Source organism: Pungitius pungitius, chromosome 4, assembly GCF_949316345.1.
Source record: "Pungitius pungitius chromosome 4, fPunPun2.1, whole genome shotgun sequence".
In the NCBI taxonomy this organism is placed as follows: domain Eukaryota; kingdom Metazoa; phylum Chordata; class Actinopteri; order Perciformes; family Gasterosteidae; genus Pungitius; species Pungitius pungitius.
Window position 1 is genome coordinate 727,193 of NC_084903.1, and position 26,876 is coordinate 754,068.

The 26,876-nt window shown below is 45.3% G+C and overlaps 1 protein-coding gene across 4 annotated transcripts; it reads right to left on the minus strand.

Moving 5' to 3' along the window:
- Positions 1 to 758: 758 nt before the first annotated feature.
- Positions 759 to 26,762, minus strand: LOC119197340 (multiple C2 and transmembrane domain-containing protein 2-like). 4 transcript variants are annotated; one of them, XM_037453572.2, is made up of 23 exons: positions 26,665 to 26,762; positions 22,248 to 22,792; positions 20,546 to 20,599; positions 19,406 to 19,523; positions 17,624 to 17,766; positions 17,471 to 17,547; positions 17,059 to 17,173; positions 16,898 to 16,930; positions 15,312 to 15,479; positions 14,192 to 14,322; positions 13,650 to 13,836; positions 11,835 to 11,928; positions 11,628 to 11,730; positions 11,389 to 11,491; positions 11,106 to 11,207; positions 10,941 to 11,015; positions 9,116 to 9,235; positions 6,307 to 6,420; positions 4,852 to 4,893; positions 3,013 to 3,122; positions 2,719 to 2,828; positions 2,273 to 2,370; positions 759 to 1,523 (listed from the first exon to the last, which is right to left on the minus strand). In XM_037453572.2, the coding sequence occupies exons 2-23, from the start codon at positions 22,743 to 22,745 to the stop codon at positions 1,476 to 1,478; spliced, it is 2,643 nt and encodes an 880-aa protein (XP_037309469.2). In that variant the 5' UTR covers positions 22,746 to 22,792; positions 26,665 to 26,762; the 3' UTR covers positions 759 to 1,475. The 4 variants fall into 4 exon arrangements, with proteins under 4 accessions (XP_037309469.2, XP_037309460.2, XP_062418048.1 ...); XM_037453563.2 differs by lacking the exon at positions 26,665 to 26,762 and adding an exon at positions 26,519 to 26,654; XM_062562064.1 differs by lacking the exons at positions 16,898 to 16,930; positions 26,665 to 26,762 and adding an exon at positions 26,519 to 26,654.
- Between the last annotated feature and the right edge of the window lie 114 nt (positions 26,763 to 26,876).

Genomic DNA, 26,876 nt, shown 5'->3' on the forward strand with positions numbered 1-26,876 from the left:
ATGATCCTTTATGTTTAACACATTGTGTAAGGTATTATCTGTATATGGAATTGAGCAGATATGAGACATTTGGTTTATTTCTCTGGAGGTAATTTAGTTTGTCTCCAGCGTTTTTTAGACATCCACTCCAACCGCAGAGATGTCAGGTTATAAATCTGTTCGATCCTCCCGTACTCATTGCTTTTGGAGGGCATTTGACACAAAAACGATGAGATTCTGCATTGTTTCATGAGAGCAGTTTTCCTCTAATTTCCCTCATTGAGGAGGCTGCTGACAGAGCCCACGCGCTGCGACTCTGAAGCCATAAATCCCAGGGTATTACTCCAAACGCCAGCATCTTAACTATTCCTACTCTCCAATCCCTAAATTGGTTTAGATGTTGTTGCTCGTGGCTGGTTTTAAACTCTTTCCTCCTGCTCCCGAGCGGCGTGTGCAGCCCGGTACCAGAGCTCTGCCCGGCTGTTGTGCTTTGATAGGATGCTGGCTGCAGGCTCCTCGTCACAGCAGCCGAGAGGAGGTCGCCGGGGTCCTTCCTGCTCGTGGCGACGCCCAAGGGCCGTCAACACAGCGGGGGGGCCCGGGTGCCGGGAAGGTCTCGCGTAGCCTCGCTCCACGAAACTCTAATGAGGAGAGGGGGGCTCCGAAAAGGCGCCGCTAGACGCCCACAATCCTGCAGCACGGGGAGGAGGAATACAATGTGCATTCAAAGAGGCGCATTACGGGGCCAAGACATCACAGAGGCAGCCGTTGTAGGAAAATGTGATTGTACGTATTTATTGCCATTAGAAATGAGAGACACGGCGATTGTTATTAATAAATAAAGCAAACAGTGTATAGATTAGGCCACATCCCATTTGTCAGCAAAGAATTAAATTCAACAGAAACTCCACGCAGGATGAATGAAATGAGAAGATGGATGTAGGCACGTCCATAAGTAAGAAATAAAATAATGTGATGCATTATATTGTCTGTTATGTTTCTGAATGGACAAAGGCACAAAAATTGTTCCCTCATTTCATCCTAATATTTAAAACTGTAAAGACATTGTACTTTAAAATTTCTGGTATGAAAACGCTGCATGATGAGCTGCACTTTTAAAATAATATATAATAAACCCATAATATAATTCATTTTCATTCCAGCAACTGACGCCATTTTTTTTTGCAGAGGAGTATAATAGCAGACATCTATTATAGAAAAATCAGTTAAAAATATACACACAAATCTTCCATACAAAGCATGTACAATCTTTAAAATACAATCTGATATTTTAGCTGGTTTAGGAGGATGCCACCAGGAAATATAAAATAAAGCAGCTTCTGGTTGTTTGGCTTAAAGAGTAAACTGCACAAACAACACAACACCCTCTCTCCTTAGAAATAAAATCACAAATGTCCCCCCCCCCCGTAATGTCTGCGTGGTCCGTGCAACCTGACCCGGGCGCCTTGTCTCCAAACAGCTCACGAGTAGGAAGCCTACGAGAGTTTCTTCCTCCTGCTGCCTCTCACCTCACTGTAGTGAACCTGTAGTGCAGAAATACGGCAATGAGAAACAGCCAAAGGGGAGAAACGGGTCAGGTTCACCAATCAGGCGGCACCTTCTGTTCAACTTTAAGTACTTTTATCCAATAAGAAACCCCGTTTTCAGCGAGCATGACACAGTGCTGCGGTAGTCATGGCACAGACAGAAAAGCCGCGGCCCGCTCAGTACACCCAGAGGCCCAAGGGCATCCGAGGAGGCAAATGGGGTCAAACAGCTTAGAGAGGGAGAGAGGGTGCGGGTGAGGAGGGGGAGACACGACAACGGGTAAAAAGGGAGAAGACCGGGAGGGAATTAAAGGAAGAAGAGAAGCAACAAAAGCAAAAAATATAAATATGGAATGTTCAAAAAGATTTTAAAAAGCCATCAATTTAAAATCAGTGTTGTAAAAAAGTGGGTTATTTTACTAGTAAAGTAAAATATTCTCGAAAATGAGCTGAAACATGTTTAGTGTATTTTTGGTGCGTGGTGCAGACTGATGGGGGGGGGGGGTCATACAGGAGACAGCAGCGTCTCCTGTCCCGGGCCTGGGAACAGCTAAGCAGCAGACCTCCACCAGGGATGTATCACGACCCAAACACAACAGAAATTATACGGGGCTACATAATTATAAAGACGGAGCTAATTATACAGACACGGGTGATGGATGCCTGGGAGTTGTAGAAGCAAAATGCAGAGGTAGCGGGCTCTGGGATTTGGGGCTTCCTGGGCCGGCGGATCCAGCGGGGCTTACCTTCTGCACATCTGAAGGCACCCTCGTCAGGAAATCAAACACCTCATTGTTGTCAATGCTGTACGGGTTCCGTAACTTCTTGGTGAATTTATTGATGCCTGAAACAGAAACTCACACCAACATATCATTAGCACCAGTCTGCTGTGGCTCTTTGTCTCCAAAAACTAACTAATAGCTGCCGAGGAGACTCGTGCTGTCCAAGAAATGTGGCAGCTTGTGCCCGCTTCTTCCTTTACTTAATAATCATAATAATATAATCTTATCCAGGTAAGTTTTAACAATGGAAACGCTTACACTCAAACATAAGGAAGAGATAATGTAAAGGAGATAATGAGGAAGAATCATAGGACTAGTTAGTGGACGGATGGGATGATGCACTCCGGTCCAATGAAGACAAACACACCCGTCCATTAAAAAGTGGAGGACATAATAAAAGTAAGACTCACCCCAGATTAAAACGATATAGCGGACCGGGATGTAGTATGTGAGGATCGTTGCAATCACAAAGATCAGGAAGGCCAGACAAGACAGGAATGGCACCGACCAGTTGAAAGTGCTGAGGAAGCAAGTTTGTCCCAATTTAATATACTAAAAGTACATCAAAGTCAGCAAGGTGTCACCAGAAAACGGGACAACCTTTTTCTTTAAGGTCACATGAGCATGTGACAGATTTTAAGGTGTTATGATGTGAAAATACTCCGCTGAAATACAAATAAAAAGGGTACGCTGTTATTTAATACTTTTTAATCCTCTCCCCCAAACAGGCCATCTCGTCCAGCAGTGTTTGAAGCGTGATGATGGTGTCTTGGACCATGTGGATTTTCTCCAACAATCCTCTTCTCTCCGACTCCTGCATCAGAAAACAGAACAAATGGGTCCAGAAAGCTCCCAGAGGTTTTGTAACTTGTCCTATTTGCCATCTCAGTACGGACTGATGGGGTGGATCGTTTTCTGCAGCTAATTGTATTAAAATTTCAACAAGAGTCCACAATTTAAAAAAAATAAAAGGGTGCCTTTATGACTAATAAAGGTGTAAGCTGGTTAAAAAAAGATGCCGTAATACTTGGTGACAGACTGTCAGACACGCGCTCGCTTAATTACTCTTGAGGGTAACATCCGTACCAAATAACACAGATTAGAGGTAAAAAGTACAGACCACTTAAAAACATAAAGTTGTACTTTTACATCAATGTAATTGAACAACAAAGAAGATTCGGTCAGAGAAACTTTCACAAACAGAACCAAAAATAAATAAACCCTTGCGAAATAAAAAAGGTTAAAGTATTATTTACTGAATGAATGGAATTATTCTGGAGCAGATCAAACACGGTTCTCATTAACATCTGGGTTTTAATCGGTTTGTAGTCATTTGTCCAAACAGCCGTACAACAAAGCTTTATCTGGTCAGCGATGACGTTCTCAAGGCCACAGATTTCATCGACACCAGACGTAAAAATAGCAATAATTATACTAATAGAATCCAAATGTCTGACAGTGAAAGACTTTTTAAATGCCACTTAGTACAAGAGCATCTGCAAAATGTCAATGGAAAAGCAGATAGTTCAACAGAAAATGTACAAATGGCTTCTTCAAGTGAACGCTCTTCAGAAGGATTCAACATCAGGAAAGAGACGAGGTGCCGTTCTCAGGCCAGTCCAGGTCCCAGGGGGGAGGAAAGGCTTTAAAGCACATGGAGGAGACCAGACTCTCTGAAGGAGGGAGAGACAGACGATGTCTCATGTCCACATCAAACGCAGGGAGGCTGAGGGGGGGGGGAGTAAAGGATCGGTGGGGGTGCCGCTTATCAAGGGATTGTTTACTGGCCAAAGCCATGGTCTTTGTCACTTAAGTGACCTCTGTGATAAATGTCTTTGGGGGATCGCTGACTCGATGCCATCCAGCTGTAGGAGAGGAGCATGGGAAAGGAGCTGGGGGGGGGGGGGGGGGTGAAACCTGGGATATTCCACATGCACGGGGACTGTGCGTCTCAAAAAACACATGGAAGACAATTTGACTTCCTCTTTGCCCTCAACCGTTTGAGCCGTTTCTGGGTCACTTTCCCACTGAAAGCAGCATGAGAAGCACGATGCCTCAGGACGATGGAGGCCATTCACCAAGTCTGTCATTCTGAAGGAATATTTCATGTCCTAAAAGCATTGTCACACTTTTTGAAAATGAGCTTTGGAGCAGCATGTCCAAGTGCTGTCATTAGTTCCATATTGATGGTATTATATGGCGTGTTAAGCTCAGGGACGTCCCCAAATGCAGCAGAACCTCCCCCCCCCCTCCCTCCCCTCTATTAACATATGAATGGGTTGTGACATGTGGAAACGGGCTGTTGAGGTCTTCATTAAGCCTGAATGACTTTTGGTAAGTCAAAAAAAAATAAAAACAATACAACTCGTGGCTGGAAAAAAACGCAACGCTTCGGAGGATTAAAGAGCTTAGTAAGATAAAATCATAGATCCTAGGCAGACATCTTTGTCAACACGCCCAAATAAACAAAAAAAACTATTTTCTATTCATTGCCATATTATGCAGATTAAAAAAAAAAACAATCTAAAAACCTTTATACATACCTTCTCATCATCGTCATCTTCGTCCCCCACATCCACGTTGTCCTGCAAAGAGAAGAAGTGTATTTACAGAGATGATCCACACTGTGACCATCTCTCATTCTGACTGCAGCGTGCTCACGGGGTCGTCATGTGACAGAGTGCAGGGATCAGCGGTGACCTCGGGGTCAGCCCCCAAAACACAAGCAGCAGTGCAGGACAGCTGACTGAAGAGACACGTTGGCTCCGTGGACACCGGAGGACACCTCGCTCCAGCAGAAGAGCCGCGGTAATCAATCTTTTAAAATCAGCAGCGGATCACAGGATTACTTGTGTATGGAACGCGTTGCCCCCCCCCCCCCCCGAAGTGATGAAGCCACGAGGAATCGTCACCCGACTCGGCAGTTCTGGTCCGCTCTGCTGAGTTTAATCATCGCTGAGCTCTCTCTCTCCTTCACAGCCGTGTTTTTAACCTCACGCCATCCCATTACCGGACATGCGTGTCAAATTATTTCCGTGTCTCATGTCATGAAGGGTTTGGATGTTGAGGTAAACGGTTCAATATTCTCCTGAAGGGAAAATACAGCACATTCATCGACGCTCAATTGATGACTCAATAAGCTTAACAACAATTTTGCTAATTGTTTAACACTTTAAATACTTAATTGTTTAACACACTGTACTAACTTGAAATATTCTTTTAGAACCCTACATTGGGTTTAAAGAACTGGTGGTCGGCAATTTTCTTGCTTTTAATAGTCTGAAGAATTCAGTAATTAATGGAAGAAAGATTAAAGTGATGATGAAAATAATGATTATAGTTGTAGCCCTACATGGTTGTAAACCAGCACATATTTCACTGACTTCACGACACAATAAGGCACATTGTTGTCTGAACAGTGTACTGTGTATGTAATTTGCTATAACCTATAGTCTGCGTCTAACCGTGTACAGTAAATACAGCTGCCACTCCACACTGAGCAACAGACCAGATGCAACATCCTATTTTTATTCCGGTGAAAGGGAGACTGGTCTCAATGGGGGAAAAACAGAGCTGTGAATGGTGACATTTCAAAGCAGAGTGCTTAAAACTTTGTCTTATTTGACCAGGAGGGCAACAGACCAATTACAGCGAAGAAGAAGAAGAAGGAGTCAGGACATTAACTAGAAGCAGACTTTAACATAGAAAGGAAGAAAGCGGCATTGTTAGGAAGGAACGAGCCAAGCAAATTAGCAGAGTCTATAATGATATTGAGCATTAGTCTATTCAGTCAGTTTTCTATGCTTATGCATTATATGTATTGGTTTATTATGTAGCAAGGCTGGTTGCTATGGAAACAAACCAGCATTAATTAAGAGGACAAAATGCGGTGGAGGTGGATGTTTTTCTGCAAAATAAAAGAAAAAAGGCGCCTGAACAGGAAGCGGCAGGTCACGTGGCAAAACAAGACGAAGACGGACGAGGCCCCCGAGACTCACCAGGTCCTGACTGACCCGGCCGGAGCGGAACTGGAAGTAGTTCCACGAGATGAGCAGCACCAGGAAGAGGGGCAGCATGTAAAACTGCCAGTGCCACACCGTTACCAAGAACACCTGCGGGCGGAGGGGCGCAGAGGTCACACATTAGTGAGGTCGGACACACGGAGGGGGTGGGAGTATGAAACAGCCTGCTCTTTATTAAGTCCCGTCCAAAGACACTTTCAGTAGCTCCAGAGTCCCCGCTAGCTAAAGGTTGATCCAATCTTCTATTGAGTTAATTAGCGGTGGTCAAGATGATGAAGGCTACCCCGCCACTATCAAAGCTGCGCTTCCTACGTACATTTTCTTGTTGTTTTGCATAAGCTGTGCAGGGGCCGCCACTTTGCTCAGCTGGACCGAGTCCCCCTCCACCCCCTGTATATGCATTGACATTAAGCACATACCTCTAATTGATCGGCCCCCTCTCATCTTGTGTAAATTAAAGCCGACCAGGGGATTGACTGCAGCCATGGGGGGGGGGTGTCTGTGTGCGGATATGACATTAGCATCCGTAATGGCACTCGTGATGGACACCACGCCGGTGTGTGTGTGTGTGTGTGTGGCTCAGGCTAAATGGAACGATAAAATGATCCTGTCACAGAGGCAGCGCCGGCCAAAATGGCAGCGCTCCAGAAGGCGGGGGGGAAGGGGTTTGCAGGTTTTTACATGCCAATAAAAGAAGTTAACATCTGCTAAAGACATTGCTCTCCTCCGAGGCACCGGCTGACATAAAAAGATGGCGGATCCCAAGCGTGTAACCTGCCCACTACCGCCGCCAACATCAGCTTTAGTGTGTGAGGAGCCACGCACGCTCTTGTCTGTGTCATCACATGCCAAAGCGGGGCCTGGGAGACGGGATGAAACTAATTCCTCACTGAAAGGGTTCTGTTTCATTAGGAAGGACTTTGTAACGACCGGGAGGCAAAGCAAAGTCACGCTTTGGTTGAAACGTACACCCTGCCCATAAAGATTGCGAGTGCAGCCCATTTCAGCTTGAGAGGCGTTACAACGTCTTCCCCGGCAAAAAGAACTCTGGAAATACAATTCAGATCAGAGGGGGGGGGGGGGGGGGGGGGCAAGAAAAGAAAAAACCTGGAGCTACTAAACTGGAGGGTAACGCATTTTCAGAATGCAGTGGGATTGTTCTTGGAAGGGTTTGCACGGCGGTAATCCAAGAGCACAGAAACCACTGGTATTATTCACCACTCGAGCTGATCAGCAGCTTCTGATTAGAATAGATAGTTATGGGATTAACTAAAAGTGGAGAGGAGTCATACAAAAGTGAACCGTAATATCTACCAAAACCTCCTCAAATATATAGTGATTGTGACGACATCACATGCTTATGCATTACTTATATTTCAAAATAAAAGCTGCACAAAGGGGAAAAGACGTCTGTCTCACCTCGTACGTGGTCTCTTATAGTTGATCACTGACCGGATTCAAACTCCTCACTGGGATGACCCCGCACTGACTACTACGATGTGCCTGACAAGGGGCAGATGCTGCAGGTATCCTGTCATGCAGGGTGACGCTTTGCTTCAGTGGTCTCGTGTGGAGATATTGAGCAGACCCTCATTTCTTCTCACCGAGGCTTGAAATGGCAGCGTGCGTTAGTGTGAAAACACGAGTACAGATGGTACTGTCTGCAGTGGGAGGACGTGTGTGCACATTGTGCGCCTGTTCATGCTTGTATGAGTTGTACGCAAGTGGGTGTGTGTGTGTGGGGGGGGGGGGGGGTGAACCACATACTTACAGTATTTCACTCATTTTATATATAAGAAGGGGGGATTTCTGTTTTGTTGGGAGTACCTGTGCATTAACTGTAGTGCACAGATCTTCCTTGTAGGGTACAGTCGCTCTACAGCAGCTGTACAGCAGCGCTGCTCTGCCTGCTGACCTCATCCCGAGTTACAGTCTCTAGAGGCCCAAGTGCTCCTAAAGGACAAAACTCAATGCCCAATCCGGAGCTAAAGTGTGGGTTGTTGGCTGGAGTACAGTATCTCTTCACAAGTCTTTCCAAAACCTCAGTGCCATCTACAGGACATAAGTCGCAAAAACAAAAGGAACTTTCCGTGACCTTAATTTCCTGCATAGGTAATACACAACTCGCTGTGTGCCATTTCAAATGGGAGCTGCGAGGTGGGAGAGAAGGACGTCCAAAGACCCACTCCACCCGTTTAAAGACGAGAGGCCGCTCGGCGTCCGTCTCGGCGCTCGCTGAACACTTGTGTTCAACAATGGGAGGACGGAGAATGAGCCTCATCTCTGAAGAGGCTTTTAATTGGACTCCTGTCTGCATAATGGTGCCTGAATCACACCGTGCGCAGATTGGACGGGAGGGTTAATGAGTTGTCAGGGAAGTGGAACAAAAATAGACCATCTCGACTCCACTGGGACTCCACTCTCTGCAGCTGAGGCTGAACTCCGCATCCACACACACACACACACACACACACACACACACACACACACACACACACACACACACACACACACACACACACACACACACACACACACACACACACACACACACACACACACACACACACACACACACACACACACACACACAAACACCGGAAAGCGGCCACTCCGGCGCGGAGCCGGTGCCGAGCCCGCGTTTCCGCGGAGCCCCGGCGGCGCATCGATTAATAATCTCGCTGGGAGAGTTCAAGTAGGGGATAGGCGCGCCGCAGCGTGGGGGGGGGGGGGGGGGGGGGGCGAGCGGAGGGCTGTGCAGATTGCGCGTCGATAAGCACTTCACCAGGAAGGCCAGCAGGCTCCTCTGAACGCTCTCCCACTGGAAGCAGCTTTTGACGTAGCGCAGGGTCGCCATGAGAGCCCGGTACAGCGCCTGGACGCGCAGCACGTTCCTGGCCAGCACCTGAAAGAAGCACACGAGAGAGAACGTGACACGTGACACCTGTACGCGTCGCAGCAGCGGTGTTTAAAGCGTGCACGAGAAGGGCTTGGAACGAGGTCGTCACGGGGTGCAGGGGGGGGGGGATTTTCTTTCAAGGCGTCAGTCAGCTCGTGTAATAGTGGAGTAGCCGGTGGTCAGGAGGGGGGGGGGCAAAGAAATGTCAGTAATTAGCCGACCACGACGTTCAACGTGGAAACGGGAGGGAACCCTTCACGTTACGTTGGGGGGGCTCAGGGTGTAAGCCAATTTTGGCGTTAGCGAGCGATGTATTGTCTGACAACAATGAGTCTTTGTGGGGCGTACAGACAGCGAGGCACCCGGTCTCGCACCCTGTCTTGCCCACTGTAAATCAAACTAACGTAGCAGAACAGTGGAGACAAACTCAGTCACAGTCGGGGTCATTTAAAGCTTCAGTCCACTAGTTCAGGCAAATTGCAGGCGCCGGGAGAAAGGAGAAGTAAAAACCCTCATCGTGGTCATTAAACTTTGTTTTTCAGTTCATAGAGCCAATTTATAAAAAAACAAGGACCACAAAGTGTCCTCTAGCGTTTTCTCTCATAGCTGCTTTTTTTTAATTAAACTATCCAAGCATCACATGATTACTTTCAAAAGTGCAGTGACCTTTGACCCTCACTCACTTCACTGTTGGTTGATTGTAACATTCACCGCTGTGGAGTTTAAAGCTGCAAACACTCATTTTCATGAGGAAACAATCTGGTGATACTTTTGATTAAAATAAATAATACATTTTTTGTTCGAACCTTTGATTAGAATAGGAAAGAAAGTAAGTAAAGCCACCCACATGCAGATTATTTATTTGACGCAGCATTAATTGAGTTGATGGGTAGTTTGCTCTTTTTATGTACGTGTACGCCACTGTGTTCAGATCACTGGTGGCTGGCCAATAGAGGGTGTTGGGGGGGGGCGCCCCACCTGGAGCGTCCCTCCTTGAACCCAAAAGATAATATTCAACTATAAAAAATGTCAATATTGGTGTTTTTGAAATATGGACTGTACCCAGTAATATTTCTTAAAATATGACATCAGAGCAAATGATGTGCTTTGCCTTCACGTCTTCGTGTGCGCAAGATTTCCTGGAGAAGGCGGGTCTAAGAAGCACTTTAGCCAATCACATATTTAATAAAGAAATGTGTGACATACAATTTAGCCAATGAGCCTCCTTAGATAGACTCAGCCTGAGGCCACTTGGTTTTGTCCCAAGCTTGTGCGTTTTCAGGGACTTTTCCTACTTCATAAGGTCATTGAGAGGTTTTCCCACTCATTAGGACAGAAGAGCAAAATTCCTCTTTGATATATATATATATATATATATCCCAGAATCATTAAATGCAAAACCATCACGGTATCAAAACGCAATACTAATATACTATAGTTCAATATTCAACATTGAATACACATATTATTCAATAAAAAAAGACAGAACTGCCCGTAAGGGCTACAGATTGTGTTAAACTTTTGTGTTGCCATAAATGTTGAATATGGAACTATAAATTAGTATTGCGTTTTGATATTCTGGGCTGTTTGCGGAAATTTATTGGACAGCCGTAGATTTTTCACATTTCTACATTTTTTTTAATGCAAATACATTTGAACACTGCAAAGCAATGATTTCCAAATGCTGTTTTACACATAAGATTGATCAAACCTTTTTGGAGAATTTAGGATTATCCTCCATGAATCTTCTCTCCATTGGGTTGAAGGTCCTTATACTTGCTCTGACCTGGAAAATAAACGTTTCAGAGCAATGAGAAGCCGACAGAATGGGGCTCCATCCTTCACAGAAATCACACACTCTTTTACTTTTACTTACAGGGTTAAAAATAACCTTCAGCTCCAGAGTGATGCTCCCCTTCGACAGCCCACCCAAGTCTTCTTTTTTCAGCGGGAAGGTGATCTGCTGTCCCCTGCGGATCTGCAGGACAGAAAGGGCATCAGGTGCTGAACTCATCCGTGGACCTGACCGTCAGTCATGCTGCATTACATCTCAGCGAGTCCTCAAAGAGTGTTATCGCCCTCTTCACTTTAATTTAGACACAGAGTGTAAATAGATTAGTCTGTTGTCCAGGGCGGACTCTTAGTGGGGCAGTGAGTACCGAGAGCAGCGGAATGGCAACTTTTCCCAGGAAGTCTGGCGCCTTGTCTCCATCCTCGTCAAAGATGGTCACCACCAGAACGTCATGAATGTCTTTGACAGGGCTGCAGACACAAACACAGAGATCAGAAACTCCTCACAAACAAGCACACCTGATGGCCACACTGTTGGTTTATTACACTGAATACGTTGCATCAATGAGAACAGGTGGAGGGGCGAGAAAAGGGGACTCAAACTGACAACGTGAAGGCTTTTCTCCACTCTGGGTTGAGGCTCTTGTAGACCGTGTGGGTCTGCAGCCTGTCGTTCCCCAGCTGCAGCACGCAGAAGGGATCACTTTTGCCTGCAGAACACACAACGACAACAAAAACACTTTCACACTTGGCTCCCTCCGTCTCGTTTGGTGTAATAAAAGAACAAAGAAACTGATCCAAATGCGTGACGTACCGTTTAAATCGGCAGCCAGCAAATCCGCAGCCTTGATAACTTTGATTTGCAGCAAACCAACATCACGGAGATTTTTCAGGGACCTTTTCAAACTCTACGAGGAACAGACAGGACGCATGGGGGGTCATTAACACAACACGGAACACATCAGAGGGCCAGCAAAAGCCTGCAAAATCCTAAAAACAAATCATAGGCTACATGAGCCAGACCTTGTTTTCATTGAAGTGCAGTAGCAAAAATAATGTTCAGACTATCTCACAATGTCAGGGAACCCTTAAACAATGAAATCTGTCATTCAAAACCAGGATCAAGAGATTCGCTTCAAAAACAAACCTGTGCCTTTTGGCCTAGCTTTCCATTAGATTTAATATTCATAAATAGCTTGAATCACAAAATAAAAAAAAGTATTTTATAGATACAGTCTCTGTATTAATTAGCTCGTAATCAGTAGAAAATAAATCCACAGCATTAACAACAGAGCTGTATTCTCTAAATGCAGAGATTTACCCCATCAGTGGCAAAAAGACTCTTCAAAATAAATGAGCTGAAAGAGGTTCTGGTGAAAGCTGATATGTTTTTGTGAAGCTGTGCCATCTCCGATGTGAAAGGCAGTCAACAGAAAGCGGTGCCGTGTCCTTGTTAGATTATGTTTTTGAAACAAAAAAAAGAGAAAACTGTGTTTTGGTTCATAAACCTCACAAAGGGGTTCATTCTGCAGTAGAAACATTTGTACTTGTAAATCCCACGTCAGTATTTAACTCTAAAAACATGATCTCTAAACAGTCCTTGAAGGACATGTCGAGTCTTTGCACATTTCATTTCAAAATGCTTTTGGCATGAACTCAAACGGTGATATATAATGAGATGTTTGCTATATCGATGTTATTCTTTGGAACTAAATAATTAACGGTAAAAGGCATGATAACAGACTAAAACATAGAAAGCCCAGCTCTAGATAACAGCATCTATTAAGGCAGATGGTAATGGGCTGGTGTCCTAAACACATGTTCACCCCTCCCATCTGTTCAGTACCAGTCAGGTTTGGACACACTTTGTCGTTGAATTGAATGAGAAAATGTTTCCAAACTGGTTCTGTACATCGTGGAGTACCAGAAGAACACAAGTTGGACATGTTTTCTTTTGAATGTGTCACACTTTATCAAGACAACACATCTGCACATGTCCACCTTGCTGATGTCAAAACCGTCAGCCTGACCCTGACCTTTGTGTTACTGACTCGGACTGCATTAGCTGTCAGATACTGCCATCTCGTGCCCTTTCAACACGGAAAGTACTGCACAAATCCTGGTAGCGGTTTAGAAAATCAAAGCATGTTTTATCAGCATCAGACTATTTAAATATAAATATAGGTTTGGACTAAATGTTTACTTATGGGTTAACCATCACAGATCTCTAAGCATGCCTTTCTGCCCACTTATCACCTATTGCACTGGGCCTTTCTTTGCTTTAGTTCATCTTTGGAGCCACCCTCAGTCCACATAGAGTAAAGGACATTTTACTGGTGACCACAGACCATTTTGTGAAGGGATCACATCATCTAGAGTGAGGGGCCCATTTCCCCGCTTCCTGCCCTTCTAACTCCCTCCGTCCATACTCGGACCAAACCCACCTTCAGACTGGCCTTGACCTACACGTCTACACGACAGATACACAAACACCAGCCCGACTCAGTGAATGGAAACAGCAGCATCTGCCCTGTCTGGTTGTGACTGGTAACGCTCCAGGTACACGGACTCTTCCACTGGGACATGCGGTACAGATAGAATATATACACCAGGTACTCCAGGTACTGACATAATTGTCCAGCTGTTTCTGTTGTTCATGAGGGTCATCGAGCGGCGCCGCAGAGAGGTCAGCGATGGAGGCGCCGCTGCACGTGTTCAGTGTGATCAGGAAGACAAGGCGTCCTCTCCCCTGATCCAGGGTCTGTGTGAACAGCTGCCTCTGATCGAACGGCATCTGGGACAGGTCCACGTCAGTTCTGTACACACAAACTCAGGCCTTCACACACTGCAGCGCGCGCGCACACACACACACACACACACACACACACACACACACACACACACACACACACACACACACACACACACACACACACACACACACACACACACACACACACACACACACACACACACACACACACACACCTTTCAAAAGGCATACGCATCGTGGACAGACATGCATGGGGACACATCCACAAGGCATACAAGCAAGAACGCACATGTGCAGACACCCACATACAAAAGACAGGCACGCACACTCAATCCTCACAGCACCAGCCTACATTTACACCGTTCATCTGACAGAGGGTTCAGGAGGTTCAGACTCACGTTCCCAAGCACTCCTCGTTCCTTCGTCCTTCTTTGGACCAGAGCTCCACCTCCAGGTTTTCTGTCCTGTCTCCGAACTGGTTAAAGGTGAACCTCTCTCTCCACTGAGGGTTGGACACTTTGCAGAGATTCTGAATCATAAATGAGGTCCAAACATATAACATGAAGACAGGTAGATACATTAAACACTGAGAGTAGCCATTCAAATACAAGTCAGAAATATCTCCTGTTATATTATTCCAAAACCTTTCAAGCCTATTATTTAGAATAAAGAGTATGTCCAGATGTATCCACTGAATTATATGAATTTTAATTTTCCAAAAGATCGGTGTATGAATGATTTGTTCCCAAGCAGAGTCAGAAATTATAATAAGAACTTCCAATCGCACATGAAGGCATAAAAAGTAATTACTGTCATCTTGAACTTGCATAGAAGAAAAGAGAGGAGCGATGCGGCTCATTAGCTCGTGGCTTTGATGTGTAATGCATGATGCTGCAGAATAGCAGGGCAATCATCAGTGACAGTAAGAAAGGGACCGTCAATGCTGCCAGGATGGACACTGATCAAAGCTTTCCCTGTCACACCCCCAAATCCATTTCTCTCTCTCTCTCATATTATATATATATATGTGATCAGTCACGGATTAAAAGGGCATTTATTCTACTGCTGTATTAATGAATGATTAATTATATATATATATACATATATACTGAATGAAATATATTGTAATATATCCAATTCCAATATCAAAGTGACTATTCAACTAACACATACATTAAGAATGTCTGGTCTTAAACATTTTTCATTTCATTGTGAGTCACAACCACTTTGCATGACCAAATACGTTACCAGATAAACACCCACACATTATATATATATATATATATATATATATATATATATATATATATATATATATATATATCTATATATATGGAAAGGAAATAATTAGGTGCAAGGTTCGAAGGTTGAATAAAAAAGGTGTCTAGGATTGGAGGAGAGGAGAAAAGGAGCAGAGGAGCGAGAGTCTAAGGAGAAGAAAAGAGTAGAGAAGGGGGAGGGGAGAGTGTTTAAGAACAAGTGCAATTCGAGAAGAGGAGGAGATGCCGCTTTCAGTACCTTGCTTTTATGTCTCAGCTCCCCCAGTCTGAAGCGTACAAAGAAGTGACCCGCCTGAGTGTCCAGTGGCAGATCCTGACCCTCAACCAGAGTCACGGACACAACACAAGTCCAAAGCTGACCCTTCCTCAGTGTCTCTGACTGAAAGCCCTGAGCAGAGCCTCGTGGCTGGGATTTGAAGCAGAGAATACAATTAAAATAAAACAATTCCTATGTAACAGCAGAGTATATATTCACCAATCCATTATCTTCTGGTTTTCTTTAATACGAAAGCATGCGACATTGTGCAGAGAGAAGAAAAGCAGGAAACCAAACATAGTGTAGTAAATAAAACCTGCACTATAAAACACAAGGCTTTTATTTTCCGGATCCGACTGGAGATACAGCAGAGTGAAACATCATTATCTTAGAGAAGTGAATTGCCCCCTCAGTTCACTGAGGGACTGCAGTAGCTACAATGCAGAGCGCCGTCTTTCTTCCATATATAATAGGAAGCCTTAATTCTGAGATAATTAGCTGAAAGCTTACATGAAGACGCCCTACTGCAGGGAGATTCAATTAATGCAGATCAAGCTGACAATGATGTCTGAATGTTGTTCTGCCACATGCACAGGGAGGTCATCATGCTTCAGTTAACACACTGCACAGAATGCACTTGGCAGAACTCAATTGGCACCTGGGACATGCACAGGGTGGCCAATTTATTAGGTACAACTGTGAAGTAATGACGACAACTACTACGTCCAAATGCACCATCATGTGCCGGCAACTCAACCAATACACTTGCAGGCCGTGTGGAATCAGCAAAGATGTCAGATTTGATGATTCCAGTATCTTAGAAGAGTGGCTCTATAACTAAAGTGAGCTTGCTGAGAATCCTCAACGCCCCCAGAAACACAACGCGAAGCCGGATGGCGAGATGTTGGTTGAAATAATAAACAAAAACAGCTGGAAGGAGAAGGGTTTATAGGTTATAGGTGGGCAGGGGGTTATATTAAAAAGGCACATTTAAAAAAGAAAAAATGCAAGCGCTCACGTATATTATGTAATGTATACAAAATACATAATAGATACTAGACAGTATCTGCCTCAGTATGCAGCGTGTCAGCATCCCAATGGGTTTTACTGCATTGCCATCAATTACTCCACTGATACTTTAAAAAGGAAAATTAATTTCCTCCTTAAAGTATATGCAGCAGAAGTTGTGTATATGAAACACACACCAAATTGAGCTGTGTGTTGAGTCGGCATGGGAAAGGAAGTACTTCTAAGTGTTATAATGAGCTAAGATGTGGCTCTACTTAGTATTTTATGTGATAGATGTACAGTAGCTACGTGACCATTGATCGATGTTTAATCTTACTAAAAATGTTTGTCAGATTTCCCTTTGTAAAATAGGCTTTAACAACAACAACACGGTCATCTGCTGCCCTCTTGTGCAAAGACAAAGAATGACCAACGATAGCTATAATTCTTCACAAAATGTTGGTATCTGGTTTACATCAGGCAAATATCTGCAGAATGCTGATCAAACCAACAACAAACAAACTGGAAGTCACTTCCTGCGTGTCTTATGTCCTTCATACCGGATTACTTGGTTTTCTTTTTTGGGGCCACCGCTGCCGACAGGATGCATGCATGTTAGCAACAGAACAAAACGACATGGAGGTTAGTATTACGCAGCAAGAAACCGTCACATGTGCAATAAATAGAATGCATAGCAAGTGTCCTCTCGGTTATATATTACACTGCCTCTTTTGCTGTCTCCGTCTCTGAGTGACAGCCTCATGTCCACCAGCACCACCCCCATGTCCTCCTCCAGGCTGTTTGGGTCGTCCAAGGGCAAAGCCATCTCGTTCAGCCTGAAAATAAGACAGAACGTCATCTTACATGTACTTCAACATATATGCTTCAAATACAAGTACAACAGATGCATTTCACAGACAGGAGGTTGTCTGCAAATATGAGAATTAATATATCTTGACAAATCTAATCTAAATATTTGTAATGTCTTTAAAATGAAAAAAACAAACATATACATTATAATCTGATTTCTTCTAAACCCTCAAGATCCCAGTATGGGTTTATAAGCTGCACAATGCGCCCTCCGACCGCCCCTAACACAGAGTTCCCCCCCGTGCCCTCACTGACACACTCACTTGTCAATCACCAGATCATGCAGTCTGACAACGGCGGAGCCCATGAAGTCATCGGTGGTCAGATCCCGGTCGTACACCTGCGTCAGAGAGAGTTACTGCAGGGAGCGATGCTTCCATCACGCTGCTGTGGGACAATGAGGACCCTTCAGTCACCTTGATGTACAGGTTCTGGTTCAGATCCTTCACAGGGAGGGTGAAGGTCTCGTTCCACGCGGGGTTGAGGTCTTTGTAAACCACTTTGCTTTTGTAGAACGTTTTCCCGTCCAGCTTGAATTTCACGTACGGGTCGCTGGTACCTGACAAGGATTCATGAAATACTGAACAACGCAGCTGACAGGAAGCACTCAACGTCTTGCTGGTGTTGCGGATGGAGAACACATCGACTAACAGACGGCACAATGAAACAACCATAATGATTATGGATCTTATTAGCTCAATTGATCAAATCAGACATAAACAAAGCAAGAGTGCCAAAAAGCAGGGTGAACTTTGCGTTTTCACACACACAGATGAAATGGGTCTGCTTCTAATTTCAAACTAACAGCCAGTGAGACCCGTTTCTTCCGCTCTTAGTAAATGTACAGGTTTCCAGTAAAGACCAGCCCACTTAAAGTGTCACCTCTAATGTGTCTGTGTGAAGGATGTGGTTTCTTTCCTCTGCAACTGATGGGACCACAGCTTCCTGACTCAATAGCCAATCACACGTGGGCTTCCAGTGACAGCCGCTGGAAACCTTTGAGGACATGAAACCTGTAGGACATGTGGATCAGTGCTGCACCGGGATTCATGAAGCAGCAATCTCTTCAAGGAAAGTGTTCCTTTACGTTAAGAGGTTACAATCTGCGACTTTCATCTATTCTGACAACCGACCAGCTGAGGGCAGCAAACCATCAGTAAATAAAAGATGAGATTGTTTCCGGGATGCTCTGAATGTAAAGAGCAATAGACATAGCATAAGCTGTACCAAGGACAACAAAGCTGGCATGCATCGAGAGCATCAGCAGTGTGTCAGTGTGTGCTACGCATGCACATGATGTGCTTTATCTGTTCAAACAGCAATAATAAAAGCGTCGTCAATGCACCGCTTTTAAAGGATCCTCCGTCAATCATTTCCTGCATTATCTTTCCACACAGAGCGTTTGAGCACAAAGGCGCGCGGCGCAGTGAATGCAGGGCGCGGCTCGGGCAGGTCCTAATACGCCGCGTGGAATCCTGCTGTTATTGGAGCTTCACAGTAAACCGGCCGTCTCAGATGTCAACAACGCTGCGCAATTCAGGCCTTCGCCAGCAAGTCGAGGCCAAACACACAAAGTGACGTCAGAGCACCCTGCTGGGCACCAATGATCTTAAAAGGTAGATTCGGGGAAAGAGGAGTATCCAAACTCCTTTTAATGACGTCTTTGTTGTGTAACGCACACCATTTTGGAAATGACATGAGTGCAACCCATTCTAGCACCAGTTTTAACACAAGTGTGAGACCGCAAAAGAGTATAGAGGAGTAGCCGCTATGGCTCCTACTCACTGCTGCTTGACCACAGAGGTGGCAAACCGTCAAAAATGGACATGAATGTAAAAGACCAACGTGAAAGAGTTCATCGACTCGCAGGGAAGTTCAATTTATCTTTGCACCTATTTTCAGGAAGGTAAGGTGATACATGAATGTGATTATTAATCCTATGTATTACACCTCTCCTATTTGTGTTTCCTAGCGTGTTGGTTCCATCCCGGATCGACCCGGCTTCCTCGTCCAGTGGTGTTGATTCAGTGTTGTTTGAATACAGATTACGGCCAGACATGAATACACAAGGAAAGTCCCGCAGTGTGCCTTCAGTTCTTCCTTTGTCCCGCGTCCCTCTTGCACTTCTGTGTCATCATCAGCACATCCATTTTGGAGTGTGATAGACGGTGTTAATGTTGGTGCGATGAGGCTCTTACCACAGCGGTCCCTGATGACCAGGTTCCGTCCTTCCTTCAGGTTGATGGTGAGCAGGAAGCATCGGAGAGGATCCCGTAGGCTCCCCGGCACGTTCAGGGACTCGTTTCCCATCTCAGACTACAGACACATCCATACGTTCTGAGGATTAGTTTCATTAAGACCAGCAGTACATCTGGGGAAACCTGGACTTTCTCATAAGTAACTGCGAAGCATGCTCCTTTTTACACACATCGATGTCTCAATAAAAAACGGTATCCCATCAAACTATTGGCAGAAGGTTGAGCATCCGGCCGCTGGCCTTCAGAAGCAGGAAGCTTATGACAGTTACTACACACAGATTCCAGTCTGTATTCTAAAGGTATTGAGATGAATCTCAACCCAATGGGGAAACATTCAAATTTCAAAATATAATATTTCCATATTCTCTTTCAGTTTTGATGTTTTTTTTACCAAATGCTATCATACTCTGCTATATTCGACTTTATCTCATGTTCCTATGCAACCAATCAGTAAACTCACAGATCGCTGTCACTACAGCTGTGAAAGAGTTTTCCTTTTGTGCTCTTTTATGATAATAATGACTCGTAACGTCATCTCAAATCCACACAATGCGCTCCTGTGTGGGCGTGTCGTGTCACAACATTGTGACAAAACCACAACATGCGACTGTCACTCCGTTTCCCTCCCATTTCAAGATTTTAAAGTCACATGTTCTTCACATACAAGAATCCACCTTTCACATCATTTATTCAAGTTGTTTTTAATACTGCAGTTGATACAAAAAGGCCCACTCGGACATACGGATGCTTTTATAGATTTGTTGAGGACTATTAATCTTCTCCACCCAAAACCTTCGTGTTTCAGAGAATAAACCCGGCTCGGCGTCCCAGCCCTGACCCGCCACAAAGCCCCCGGCAACACAAACACACGGCGCTGAGCTGCCCCCCCGCACACGGCCCCATCGTGTCCCGCACACGACACAATAATCTGGAATTAAACTTTGACACCAGAGCGTCGGCCTCCCGAGAAACACAACTGACAGAAAGATAAATCTGTAGCAGCCACTATAAAAAATGCAATCAACATTACATCACTTCAGCAACACAGAATCCCCCTTTGAGTTGGAGAGGTGCACTTACGTTTTGGCTGTCCCCGTCTTTTAACCCGTATCCGTTGAATTCATGATTTTCAGACTGCGGAGACAAAGACAAACACATTTCACAGATGGGTCATGTGATGAATGAAGAGGACCTGTGGTAAAAAGTCCCAGATGATGAAAGAGGAAAGTGTCACAAACTGAACTGCATTTCTACCATCGGCACAAATCTCTTGAATACTTAATAAAATGTGTCTCCATCCTGTTGGAGAAGCTTTACACAGTAACCAAAGAAAAAGGGAACTAGCTTTTATGCAATGATGTTCAGTTTAGAGCTGGTGAATCCCTGTAGACTCTAAAGCAACAGTAGCAAATGTATTTGTTGCATCACCACTACTTTTATTTACTTTTTTTATGTATTGAATTGTTAAAACACAATGTAAGCTTTCCATGCCAACATGCTGATCTGATCATGCTTACAGTGACAAGCACCAAGCACAAAGTAAGGCTGGTATCAATCAGAATATTCATTTTAAAAAGGGAATTCATCACTGACCAAAATAAAACTAAATCCATTTTGGTCAGAACAATCAGAAGCTAAATTTTTATTTTATTCATCCACCTTAAAGATTATTCTGGTTTCTCGGTATATTGAGTAAATGTCTGTACATTTCAATGCTTTCTGAATAAAGATTAAACAAAGGGATTACAAGTCACAGGGGGAACGTCCCTATGAACCACATGGCAACACGTCATGTGTACTTCACTTAGAAGCTTACTGGACTTGATGCCATGTCATCACAGACGAGTCCAAAGACAACGTTCACTATTTACTGTCACTGATCCGCAACACAACAAAGAAAATAACATAATAACATAATTTCATTCATTGTTTCTCAATGAATGAATGTAGTGTTATTAAAAAGCCTCGGTGTCATGTTGTGAGAGACGTGCAGTTTGGGCCCCACTTAGGCCAAAGAGTAACTAGTTCATTCATGAATTCAGTTACTGCTCACTCACCATGAGCCTATCTGCTGCCTGATGTCCATGAGCAGGCAAAGTGTCATCTACAAGCCCACAGATAGGGAGACAACACTCAATACTAAAGCGTCTTAAAAGACAAAGTTATAATGTAACAGGAAATATGAAACTTTTAAAATTCATCTCTCGTCTAAAATAACATCTAAGAAAAAAAACCAAAATGTTTCGCAGGCCGAGAGCATCGGTCCAATCCTAAGGTTCTATGCAAAGGTAGCTGATGATTAGAATGTTATTTAGTCTGCGATTAATCAATAGTTGTGGATCCCAACACTTGAATGCGTTCAGCCTCTTAAAAATATCTGGTTATATGTCATTTGTTGTTTCCCGGCCACTTAATAATAAACTGGTAATAAACAGGTGCTAAAGGTGAGCAGATCAGGAGAGACTATGGAGACTATTGATTTTGGAGGGACCTGGAACCTGATCATCTCTTTACCTGCCTTCTCCAAGTTGTGAGTGTCCTGTGTAAATACACCCAGCGAACCAAAGTACACAGAGTTAGCACTTTATTTATGTACCTGCACGTCACCGTGTACAAATACTACACAGGCTCATCCTACTGTGTATCGCTCCGTGTTCAATGATTCGTTAAAGTGTGGGAACAAACCCCACTCACTGAACACCACCAGCTGAAACCTTAATTAGATGCTCTTGTGGCACCGAGCGGTTCTTTAACACGGGTTCATCCAACGCAGAGTGCGTACCTGCGCGCTGTCCTGGGACACCTCCTCTGCGCCGCCCACCGCCATCACCTCCGGCAGGGCCAGCTCCTCGGGCTCCAGGCCCCCGGCAGGTCTCTGCTGCGTCTCCAGCCTCTTGTCCTCCACGCAGAGACTGTTGAATGACTCCTGGGAGGAGGCCCAGTCCGTGCAGTCTGCGTGCACGCTCCTCCCGGCTCCGCCACGAGCGCCCTGCAGGCCCAGGCCACTCCCACCACCTGCGGGGCCTCGAGCGGCCTCGAGGAGCGGCGTGGAGGGGCTGCTGTGGCAGGCAGCCGCGTGCTGTTGGACCCGCGCGCCGGCGGGGGCGCGAGCCTGCTGCTGCCTCACGTCACGCACGTCGGGAACCGAGGAGCTCATCCGATGGTCCATGGCGGGCTCCAGATGACCCAGAGGTTTGCTCGGGCTCGTCTTGCCTCGCCGGAGGTGGGGCAGCATCCTCTGGCGGAGCTGCTGCAGCTTGCCCGGCTTCTTGGGGTCCATGACGGGAGTCTCAGTCGGCTTCTAGGATCTGGACATCCCCGGCAGCTCTAGTGCAGAACACAGAGAGTCTGAGGCTGCCATCGGGACAAAACCTCAGAGAGGGGGGGTTTTCCAAAGCAAACATTTTGACTAAACTTCAGGTAATTGTGATAGAGAGCCAGCATTAATCATTTGTGCCTGTGCTGTTTCAACTGTGACATGTTAAATGTCTTAGATCAGGCGACACGTGACTAATGAGCAGGAGAGAACGGTACAATGTGGGGGGGGGAGCTGGGTCCGGGGTATAGAGAGGAAGCCTTTAAAACTGAAACAGTATGGATTCTCTTACAGTGGGCCATACAACAGACCATAATAAGGATTATATTAAGAACAGATATGTCCTTGTATCAAGCAAAAGTCAAACTATTGTCATCGGGTTTTTTAGTTTCTGTTCTGTTTCTGTTCTGACCGATTCACTACAACGTTCCTTTATAAAGGCGTCTGTCAATCATTCACAGTTCATGCCCATTATGTAAAACTATTTTAACAAGTGATCGGAGCACAGAGCAGCCGCTGCATATTGCAATGTGACATTAATGCTTAAAGCTGTCACCTATGCGGATGATCCGTGTCGTACAAACAGCAGCGCTACCGGCACAACAAACCCCCACCTCTACCAGCCCCTCACTGGCCTAATTCTTTGTACCGCCATTAACTGCAGCCACGTTATCAGCTGGAGTTAGGAAGTGCAGGAAGAGGAAGGCGGCAGATCAGCGAGCGAGACAAGAGTCACTGTTTACAACACATGCAGATCGTGGACAGATGTGAGAATAGGAGACCAACAATGTCCAAAAGAAAAGCATAACCAGTGAGAGCTGGGGGTCCAGTAGTGTGCAGTTAGAGGTGAGGCGTCTAGCTCCACGTCCACTTGGAGAAAATCAGTAACATAAGGACTTGGAAAATCCCGAGAGCGTAGTTTTCTAGCTGGACCCAAAGGCAGAGGAAGAAGAGAGCCGATCAGTGACGCCCGACTGAGAGGAAAAGTAAACAAGTCGGTTTCAACACCTTCATCGTGTGGAGACAGTTACAACATGTTGAGGTTTGCCTAAACTCATGTGGCAACAGTGGAACAACAACTTTTCCTATTTTTTACATACATGCCCTTTGCATGATGAGCAAAATATGAATCTATTTTTAATGACTCGTCTTGAACTCTGGTAACATATTAAATAAATGACTTAGAAACGGGAGGAAAGACTGTTTCCATTTACAAAGATCATGGCTGATGTATTAATCTGCACTATGATCCACCCTGAACAACACCGGGGAAAGACGCTCAAAGTCCTGTGCAATGAAAATCTTAAATATTCAATCACAAGAGGTCTGCGTCTTTATTGATACTACGCCACTGGGGTGGTGTCAAAATCTAAAAAATAAAAAAGCAGCGTTACAGCATCTCTCAAAGTGGCTGCTCGTAGTGAGAAAAAAATGCTGTTACAACGTAGACAAAATAGAATGAATTTTTAACAGGACAAATAGAACAAATAAATGCGTATTGCCGCTCTGAGTGCAAATGAGTTGATGATATCAACATAGTGCGGTTTTCAATATGGGTTGTTGTTTATAGCTTGTTTACTCTACAGCCCCAGTGACCAAAACAATCAGTTAAGACGTCGCCTTTTATTCACCTTCTGGACTTGATAAAATCACAAGTAACTGGGACAGGATCTAAAGGGATGAAGGCTGCAGAAAGCACAGTGATGCTTTCTATTTTAAAACCATTAAACGCGTCTCCTTTCATTTTGAATAACTGCGTGATTGGAGCGGCCCACTTCCACGGTGACCTGGGGTTCCAGAAAAGGAGCCCTGAAGGGAGAACCTGTCAGTGAGTGCAGTGTAATAACATAGACATTACAAACAAGTTAACCCTGTTGATAGTCATGCAGCTTAATGGCCTGCATCCCCTCGTAGGGGGGTCCACCCTACTTACAATCTACTCATTTATACTAGGATCAACAGAAAAGAGGTCAAGGGAAGTATAACAGATATACTCACAACCCCAGAAACACCACAAAGTTGAGAAACGTTACACATTGGACCAAATGTTTTCTTCATTACCCAGTTATTGTCGTGCACACACACTGACCGAGGCCACGGCGCTCAGTGATCTGAACACTGCAGCCACATCAATCAATCTCCAACGTCCTTCACAGCCCAGTTATGGGCTTTCACCCCAGCTGGATAGATCAACGGAGAGCATCATGGGAGACGTTACCATGTGTGGTGGGACCGAGCTAGAAAACTAGCAACGCTCAAATTGTGTACCGGAGGTGTGGCCCTAAAAAGAGATTAACAGTCCACTCGTGATAAAGCGTCCGGGGGGGCAGGTGCAAGCATAAACATCTGAGCGGGTGGCGTGATATTCCTTGATGGATAGTCAGGCCCAGAGGGAGGGTCAGCCAGCCTTAACCTGGACCGAGCAGATAGGATGCGGATGCATAGACGCCCCAGCAGGCCAGAGAGGCAAGCCTGCATTCCAATTCGTTAATGCGGATAACTGCTTCCATCAAAAGCAGATTTAGAACATGTGGTGCTTTACTTCCAGAGCAGCCTTCCCCCGGCCCAATCTGTGGACACGAGAAGGTTATGACGCAAACAAGGCCGAGGTCGAGGTGACAACAACCTTGTCCAGAAAGCCCGTCTCGCTGACCTCCATCGCTCCACATCTCATTTATCGGAAAAGAAAATATAGCGAGATGGCCAGAAATAACTAGACCGTTCTCTTAAAGCAGGATGAACGAGCAACCAGTGGAGCAGAGGTCCAGAGGTCAAGCAGTTTAACAAACATGGCTTTGAACGGATACACACACATACAAATGACCCCGCCTGGTGCTCCGAGGAGAGCGTGTTGAAAACAAACAGCATCCGCCGAGCGCAGAAAGTGGCAGTAAGATGTGACCTTTGAGAATCTAGGAAAGAAGAGGATGAACACACACAAGTACATAGAAATCTGATTCTATAAAATAAAAAAGTCCATCATTTTGTTTAACAACAGTATACAGTTCCAGTCGAGTTGACATTGAATTCAAGTGTGTATTATAACGGGCGTCCAATCAGAATACGGGTTCCTGGGCTACTGGAAGACAAACTGAAGATACATAAACGTGGGATGTGGCCACCTATTGGAGTGTGAAATGGATGAGTTCCTGCACGCCGATAGCGCCTCAGCCACCGCCGGTGTTACGCATGCAGGAGCAGGCTGACACATGCACCGACACCGTGCATGCATGCATGCATGCATGCATCCGTTCCCAGGCCTGGAAACAGACACGTTACAGCCGCTAGAAAGAGATCAGAGCTTATAAACTCCATTCCTCCCCGCACACGGCTGGGGCGGGTTGAGCAACTTCACAGCCTTGTCTCGGTCACAACATGACGAGTTATTTCCTGAAACGATTCGCCAGCACGCCGTTTCCACTTGTTGATGTGGGCACAAATGACTAAGAATAGAGGATAAAACTAACTCGGCACCCAACGTGTGTTGGTCGGTTTAGTGTTTACTGCACGCTGCATAAACAGGACGTGGTGTAAGAGAAGGAGGTGAAAGTCTACAGTGAAAGTTGTCTAGTGAGGAGTCACGTGGACACGCAACCTGATGAAGGCACGACGAATCACCTTTAAACGATACACACGTATTACGCTGCTTATCAGAAAAGATGAAGAATGTCATTGCATCTCCAAATGTGTTACTCAAAAAAAACTTAATTTTGGGAGGGGTCCCTGAGGCTTCTTACCTGTCCGCACCCGGCTTCCAGGAAGGAGGCTCACCTGGACGAGCCCCGCGTCAGACCCCGCCTCCTCCCCCCACAGGTGAAACTTCACTCGGTACTTTCCGACTCCCACCCCAAGTATAAAAAGGGAGCGCTGGTGGAAGGAGTACCTTTATTCCGCTGTTGGGAGCCTGTGACGTCTGTTTCCCATCCACCTCATGGCTGCTGGAGGCAGTGAGACGTCCCGGGGGCGGGGCCAAGGCACAGGCGCACCCGCGCGCGCCTACGTGTGAGACTTAAAAAGACGTAAAATCACTGCCCAAAGAACAAAGATGCGGCAAACGGAAATGACAAACAGGGATGTGAGTAAAACGGATTCGCG